This window comes from Tachyglossus aculeatus, chromosome 18, assembly GCF_015852505.1.
Source record: "Tachyglossus aculeatus isolate mTacAcu1 chromosome 18, mTacAcu1.pri, whole genome shotgun sequence".
In the NCBI taxonomy this organism is placed as follows: Eukaryota; Metazoa; Chordata; class Mammalia; order Monotremata; family Tachyglossidae; genus Tachyglossus; species Tachyglossus aculeatus.
The window spans coordinates 6,204,288-6,212,666 of record NC_052083.1 but is presented as its reverse complement, the minus strand read 5'-3'; the positions used below and the strand labels follow the sequence as shown (position 1 = coordinate 6,212,666).

At 52.7% G+C, this 8,379-nt stretch overlaps 1 protein-coding gene across 2 annotated transcripts in view; it reads left to right on the top strand.

Moving 5' to 3' along the window:
* The first annotated feature begins 4,374 nt into the window (after positions 1–4,374).
* ADCY8 (adenylate cyclase 8) overlaps positions 4,375–8,379 on the top strand; it is a 109,217-nt gene continuing 105,212 nt past the window's right edge. Inside the window, exons 1-2 of one of the 2 annotated variants that reach the window (XM_038760437.1) lie at positions 4,375–4,602; positions 4,655–5,302. In XM_038760437.1, the coding sequence (XP_038616365.1) occupies positions 4,375–4,602; positions 4,655–5,302 (876 nt within the window). Of the gene's footprint in view, positions 4,603–4,654; positions 5,303–8,379 lie in introns of those variants that run through there. The other variant, XM_038760436.1, reaches the window with a different exon arrangement.

Sequence of the window (8,379 nt, the reverse complement as noted above, 5' to 3'; positions counted from 1 at the left end):
TGCAACAGGTAATATAACTTACGGTGGTAATCGTGTCTATTGACATCCACTAAAGTAAGGGAAGACTTCTTGGCTTCCTTTAGCAGGTACTATTTTTTTCTTTCTCCTGCATGTGGTAACCCACTCAGCCTCTTTGTCCATGAAACTCTTTGAGTTTCCTTCTATGTAATGCAGTTTTCATCCATGAACTTGGGCCGTGTTATCTGACTGGATGAATTCGTCATTCACTATCTGGGCCTGAATAAATCATGCAAAGATCCTCCTTCATTAGCTGGGTGGGTATTTTAATGAGGAAGGTTACTTCTGTATCCTAAAATTGGTTCTCTTTTAGTTTAAACTACAGGAGCGTAAAGGATGAGAGTGAGAAAATGAAGTTGTCTCGTCCTGTGCCAGTATTGCTACCATGCCGACTTAACAAAGGGAGGCAGTTGGGGATGTGGAGTGGGTACCCCCAAATCCATCAGATCATAGCCCTCCCCATATTCAAAGGCCTAAAAGACCGCCACCACCAATTTGTCTTCCCCAGTTGATTCCCAGCATCAAAAGCAATAAAAAAAACCCATTAGCAATCTCTAGCGCTTAGGTACTTATTTCTAACCATACTCATGCTATATTGTATTCCTTATGTCTCGTCTCCTAGAGTGTAAAGTTACTGTGGACAGAGATTGTGCTACTTGCTTGTTTTGTACTTCCCAAACTCTTAGTACATTGCACTGCATCCGCTAGGTACTCACTAATAATAATGATAATAATAATAATGGCATTTGTTAAGCACTTACTACGTGCAAAGCACTGTTCTAAGCACTGGGGAGGATACAAGGTGATCAGGTTGTCCCATGTGGGGCTCACACTCTTAATCCCCATTTTACAGATGAGGTAACTGAGGCCCAGAGAAGTTAAGTGACTTGCCCAAAGTCACACAGCTGACAAGTGGCGGAGCTGGGATTTGAACCCATGACCTCTGACACCCAAGCCCGTGCTCTTTCCACTGAGCCATGCTGCTTCTACTGCTGCTTCTATTACCCCTAACAAATAGTCAAACCAGTCATTTTTTGGTCAAAGCTACTCTAGTAAATTATCCATGGATTATCCAGGCCAAATAATGCCCTATGTTTTCAAAAGGCCAAAGTATTTCAGTGGTCCTCTGCCCTGAAATACTCAGGCTGTCGAGATGAAAGAGCGCATTCTGCTGTGTCCTGAATGATCCAGATAGTTTGCTAGGGTAGACTAGGCCTAGACCTCAGGGTTTCTAGGTCATTTACCTCCCTCGGGCTCTGTTTATCTGTAGTGATATGAGGCCCCTACTTCCCCCAGTCCCAAGCCTGTCATCCTATTCAGCTCAGTGTCCGAATGACTGCAAGCCACACAGTCCAGGGGACCTGCAGGAGGAAACTCAGTTCATTCATGCTGGCTTTCCAGGGAGAAGAAACCCTGGAGCTACTCCAGGGGGACCGATTGAGATGTCTTGGCATTTCCGCCCAAACTCAAAGCCCACCAGGCACAAAAGCTGATGTTCCCTCAGTTTACAGCTAGGCCTGCTCTAAAGCTTTTAGAAATAATCAGAGAGAATGAAGACATGGAGTAATGTAAATATTTTATGAGGGCAGGGAACATGCCCACTGGCTGTACTGCACTTTCCCAAGCACACAGTACAGTCCTGTGCACAGAGTAAGCACTCAGTGAATACTACTAATTGATTGATTGATGTATGCATGTGTGCCCTCAATGGACCTGCATTTTCTCCTGCCTAAACAGCCTTACTTTTTATTTCCACTTCATTTCTTCCTGGTAAATAGTCACTGTGTTGCAAATACCATGGACTTCACCTTAACCGAAGGTTCCAACAGGGACCAGAGAATCCTTCATTTCCTCGGAGAAGGGTTTGAGAAGCTCCAGGCTGTTCCAGGGCCCCTCACCTGGGCATGGCTAGCAAGGACCTCGCCACACATGCCTCCTGCTTGGCCCTGCCTAGGCCGGACTCCACCAGCTCAGTGTGTCCAGCCAAGGATAGGTGCCATGCTGCAGAGGAAGCAGTGTGGCTTAGGGACAAGAGCCCGGGCTTGGGAGTCAGAGGCCATGGGTTCTAGTCCCAGCTCTGCCGCTTGTCAGCTGTGTGACCTTGGGCAAGTCACTTCACTTCTCTGTGCCTCTGTTACCTAATCTGGAAAATGAGGATGAAGACTGTGAGCCCCACATGGGACAACCTGATTACCTTGTATCTACCTCAGCACTTAGAACAGTGCTTGGCACATAGTAAGCACTTAACAAATACCAACATTATTATTATTATTATTAGAGGGTGCAAGTTCAGCTGGCTCACTCAGGCAGCAAGGGAGGGCAGGGTAGGACTGGGCAGGGCTGGGCAGCTGCCCCTTCCCTCTATGCCTATGCCGGGAAAGCGTTCCTTGAGCAAATCGGGATCCTGGGGAAAACCCTTGCTGCTGGTAACGAGGGTCACTCTGGTTGAAACTAGAGTCTAGGGGAGGACAGTGCCCTAAACTTGATGATTTGCTGACGGATCTGTGACTCCCACAGGACAGTGCAGCCCCTTGGAGGGGAGGGGGTGGGTGGAGGGCAGCAATAGTCCTGACACCATGGGGTGCCCGTGGGCAAACTGCCCTGGCACGTGGCTGGATCCACGACAAGGGACAGGAGGGAGAGGGGAGCGGCAAGGCTTGCAGAGAAGGTTTTGGGGTTCTAGCGAGCACGTGGCGTGAGAGTGAACCCCAACTGATCATCATCAATCGTATTTATTGAGCACTTACTGTGTGCAGAGCACTGTACTAAGCGCTTGGGAAGTACAAGTTGGCAGGGCGCTGCATGCGTTTGAGGAAAAAAAAAGGCACGACTTGCGCTGGATGACCTGGGAGTGGGCTGAAGGTTCTTGGTTCTTTAACTACTTTTTCTCCTGTGCTTGTGGCGGGGGATTAGGGCTGGCCTGACCACTGCTCGCCACCGCGCCCAGGACTGACGTCCCTTTCGTTCATTCATTCATTCATTCAATCGTCTTTATTGAGCGCTTACTGTGTGCAGAGCACTGTACTAAGCGCTTGGAAAGTACAATTCGCCTACCTGACAACGGGCTCACAGTTTAGAAAGGGGAGACAGACAACAAAGCAAAACGAGTAGACAGGTATCAATATCATCAAAATAGATAAATAGAATAGATATATACACATCATTAATAAAATAGAGTAAGAAATATGTGCAAATGTACACAAGTGTTGTGGGGAGGGGAAGGGGGTAGGACAGAGGGAGGGAGTGGGGATGATGGGGAGGGGAGGAGGAGCAGAGGATAAAGGGCGGGTTCAGTCTGGGAAGGCCTCCTGGAGGAGGTGAGCTGTCACTAGGGCTTTGAAGGGAGGAAGAGAGCTAGTTTGGAGGATTTGTGGAGGGAGGGCATTCCAGGCCAGAGGAAGGACGTGGGCCTGGAGCCGGGGCGCGTTGCAGAGACCCGGGAGCCCGAGGACGAGGAGGAGGAAGAGGAGGAGGAGGAGGAGAAGGATGTGCCTCAGCAGGTCTCTGATGAGAAGGATCGGAGAAGCAGAGAAGCAGCGTGGCTCAGTGGAAAGAGAGCCCGGGCTTGGGAGTCAGAGGTCGTGGGTTCTAATCCCGGCTCCGCCGCTTGTCAGCTGTGTGACTTCGGGCAAGTCACTTGACTTCTCTGGGCCTCAGTGACCTCACCTGTCAAATTCATTCAGTCAGTTCTATTCAAACGCATCTGTTGAGCGCTGACTGTGTGCCGAGCGCTGCGCTAAGCGCTTGGGAAGTCCAAATCGGCAACAAATGGGGATGCAGACGGTGACTGTGAGCCCGTTGTCGGGTAGGGACCGTCTCCGTCGCCGACGTGTACTTCCCAAGCGCTTAGTCCGGTGCCCTGCGCACGTAGTGAGCGCTCAATAAATACGACTGAATGAATGGATGCAGACTCTGAGCCCCACGCGGGACAACCTGATGGCTTTGTAGCCCCCTCCCAAGCGCTTAGCAAACACCATCATCATTATTATTATTAAGGCCGGCGCCTCTGGTCCAGGCTCCCTCCCCTCCCTCCTGGACCAGCCCCCTCGGGAGCCCGGGAGCCAGCTGCCGGTGGCTCTTCCTCCTCCTCCTCCTCCTCCTCCTCCTGCTCCTGTCTCTCCTCCTCTTTCTCCTCCCTCTTCCTCCTCCCACCCCAAGGCACCTGAGCGTGCCCGGAGGAGAGGATGGGAGCGGTCGGCCGGGGCTCCTCGGGCCGGGCCGGGCGTGAGCCGCGGAGCCGGGCCCCGGGGGGGGATGCCCTCGGATGCCAGCCGGGCCCCGGGCGGAGGAGGGGGCGGTGAGCCCCCCGGCAGGCGGGCCTCCGGGGCGGGGCAGGGGGGCGGCCCGTGCCGGGGCATGGAGCTGTCGGCGGTGCGCTGCCCGGGGGGCAGCCAGGGGCTGTACACCATCGGCCGGACCCCTCCGGGCGCCGGAGGGGCGGTGGAGGGGCAGGAGGAGCAGGAGGAGGAGGGGGGCAGCTCTCGCCCCCAGCGCCTGCTGTGGCAGACGGCCGTGCGCCACATCACCCAGCAGCGCTTCCTCCACGGGCAGGCCGGGGGCAAGGGCGACGACCCCCGAGGGCCGGCCCCCCCCCCGGCCCCGCCCGCCCCGGCCCGGGCCCCCCGGGCCCCCCAAGGCCGGCCCTGGCGACGGGGCCACCAACGGGGCCACCAAGGTGTTCCCGGAGCGCAGCGGGGGCGAGCTGGGCTTCCTGCGCCTCGACTGCGCGCCCAGCAACTCGGACTTCTTCCTCCATTGGGGGGCCACGTACCGGGGGGTCATCTTCCCCACCCTGCGCAACGCCTTCAAGTCCCGGGACCTGGAGCGCCTGTACCAGCGCTACTTCCTGGGCCAGAGGCGCAAGTCGGAGGTGGTCATGAACATCCTGGACGTGCTGACCAAGCTGACCTGGCTGCTGCTGCACCTGGCCCTGGCCTCGGCCCCCATGGACCCCCTCAAGGGCATCCTGCTCGGCTTCTTCACGGGCATCGAGGTGGTCATCTGCGCCCTGGTCGGGGTGCGCAAGGACACCACTTCCCACGCCTACCTGCAGTACAGCGGCCTGGTGACCTGGGTGGCCATGACCACCCAGATCCTGGCCGCCGGGCTCGGCTACGGCCTGCTGGGCGACGGCATCGGCTACGTGCTCTTCACCCTCTTCGCCACCTACAGCATGCTCCCCCTGCCCCTCACCTGGGCCATCCTGGCCGGACTGCTCACCTCCACCCTCCAGATCGGCCTGCAGCTGGCCCTCCCCCGGCCGCTCGACGGCTCCGTCAACCAGGTACCCCCTTGACCCCTGACCCCTACAATCCTTTGCCTTTGGGAGGATGATAACAATGATAATAATAGTGATGAAGGCATTTAGTAAGCGCTTACTATGTGCAAAGCACTGTTGTAAGCTCTGGGGAGGTTACAGAGGGATCAGTTGGGCCCACGGGGGGCTCACGGTCCTAATCCCCATTTTACAGACGAGGTAACAGGCCCAGAGAAGTGAAGTGACTTGCCCAAAGTCACACAGCTGACAAGTGGCGGAGTCGGCATTTGAACCCGTGACCTCTGACTCCAAAGCCCGCGCTCGTTCCATTGAGCCACGCTGCTTCTCCAAGCACTCAAGGAGGATGCTTCTCGCCCCTGGGCCCTGATTTGGGCCTTCCTTTCATTCATTCAGTCGTATTCATTGAGCGTTTACCGTGTGCAGAGCGCTGTACTAAGCGCTTGGGAAGTACAAGTTGGCAACAAATAGAGACGCAGCGTGGCTCAGTGGAAAGAGCCCGGGCTTTGGAGTCAGAGGTCATGGGTTCAAATCCCAGCTCCTCTACTTGTCAGCTGTGTGACTTTGGGCAAGTCACTTCACTTCTCTGGGCCACAGTTCCCTCATCTGTAAAATGGGGGTTAAGACTGTGAGCCCCCCGTGGGACAACCTGAACACCTTGTATCTACCCCAGTGCTTAGAACAGTGCTTTGTACATAGTAAGCACTTCACAAATATCATTATTATTATTATTATTATTACTCAACGACGGGCTCACAGTCTAGAGTCCCTAGAGTCGCAGTCCCTTCCCCTTCCCTCCCCCACGTCTTGGGAGTTGGGGGTGAGAAGAAGAAGAAGAATGATGGCATTTATTAAGCGCTTACTGTGTGCAAAGAACTGTTCTGAGCGCTGAAGCAGAGGAGACACGGAGAGAGCCATCCCCGATGGTTCGACGGTCTCCAGAACGATCCTGAGGGAGGGCTGGGGTCAGGTCTTTTCACCCCGTTGTACTTAGTGCTCAGTACGGTGCCGTGACACACTAGCTGCCCAATAAATAGGGCTGATGGATTGACTGGAGGCTCAGAAGCAGCACCCTCGTAGTCTGTCTTCCTTTTCGGAGTTGTGTCTGTGCCTTGCCCTTCTAATTTTCCAGGTGAGATCCCTCATCTAAACCCCCACCCCCGGTCTCTCTCCCCGGGTGAACTTGAGGAAACTGAATGAAGGATTTAACCGTGGAGGGGACGGAACAGGGAGAAGGGAGCATTAGTCACTCAAGTCGTCTCGGGGACGCTGGCCCAGGACCGTGGTTTGAAACACTCTGGTCCCCCCTGCCAGTTTTTCTAAAAGCTCCTCTTGCCCTCCTCCTCCTCCTCCCTCCTCTCCCACCAAGACTTCCACAAGTCCCATCTCCCAGCCTGAGGGTACAACGTGACCATATCCTAGTCCAGAGAGGTCGGGACCGGAGACACGAGGAAGAAAGTTTCCCTTGTAGCATCCAACCCATGTGGAAATCCAGGAGGCTGCCGCCGCCACTGTTTCAGTTTAGGACAGCTCTCTGCCAAGGCAAGAGACTGAGGCGGAGAGCCGGGGCAATTTCTCCTCTGTCAAAGGCCTTATACTGTCTCCCCTCCCTTTACAGAGAGTATGCGGGCCCGGTTATTTGTCTGCCCTCTCAATTAGCCAGTTGGGCATTCAGATTTCATTAAACTGGCTTCTAGCTTCTCAGACCCTTCGTAGTCTAGCCCTTCTCTCCCCAGCCCTTTTATTCCACCGTGATATCATCTGGGGATTCTGATTACTGGTCTGATCAGATGCTTTCACTTGTTATACAGAAACCCTTCTCTAGGTCAGATGTGTGGGCATCAGATACGAGCACGAGATAGTAATGATCGTTTCCCCGTTCGAGAAGATGAATGTGTGATTTCTAAAAAGCACGAGTTGGGGGCATGTAAACGTCTAATTTCGATTGCTAGAGGGAAAAGCATAGACAAAAGAAAGAGTGAATTTTTAAAGCATTGTTTAAATGTAGTCCACTTTGAGATGGAATGGAGTGATTGATTTTTTTGAGCGTACATTGCAATAGTGGTGAAATCTCTCCTCTCCTCTCTCTGCTGTCCCACTTGCATGCCTATGTACTACCAGAGAAAATCTATTTTGGGAGTGAGTTCTCTCCCTTCAATTTCGAAACCCAATGTCTACCTGGCTATATAAATGATATGTCGACGAGCCATGCCCCATGGGAGAGACTTTATCACATGATAGTCTCTCTTAAATAAAACATGTGCTGCTTACTAAGAAATTCCACAACAGTGTCATATGGAGTTTGGGGATGAATGCCATGTTAATTATCATCGAAGTCAGCAAATTATACTTCTATGGCAACATGTTTCTATACTTTTTCTAGAAAAATGGATAATGCTAATGTATAGCTACGATGAGTTTTATTCTCCATTTAAATAGTCCCAGATGAATGAAGGCTAAGGAAAAGTGCACGCCATCTCTCCCTTACCCTGATGACCCCTTTCCCAAAGGCAAGACGAAAAAACGCGAGCTATCCTCACCACCGCTAATGAATTAAAATGTTGTAAAGAAGGCTATCATCCGGCCGAGAGAAATATCCTTCCTAATGGCATAAATCCTGGTGCTCTCCCTTGGTAATTGGTGCTGAATTTTCCTTCCCTGCCGTCTCAAAAAAACTTCCTTTGACTCCCTCTGGTGGCAATACTTTCTTTAACCTAAAATAATCCCCTCGCCTTTTAGCCGATCACCTTCCACACCTCGAATTTTGTTTCCGAGACTCTAATCTAGCCCCTCCTAGATCCTTTAAAATACAGGAATGGCTTCTTCAGGGAAAGGGGTCGATTCGGGATAATAGAACTGCCTTGGAGTCTGCCGATTTATTGCAAGATTCTGCAAGGAAGTGGCTGACCTTTTGGAGTAATCCACACTCATGTCCTCACCAGGGAAGTGTCTGACCTACAGTAAGCACTTAAAAAATACAATTTTTAAAAAGTTCTCCCTCCGACTTAGTCTGTGTGCCCCCTGGGGTATAAGGATTGAGTCCGACCTGATTAACTTTATCTACCCTAGACCTTAGAACAGTGCTT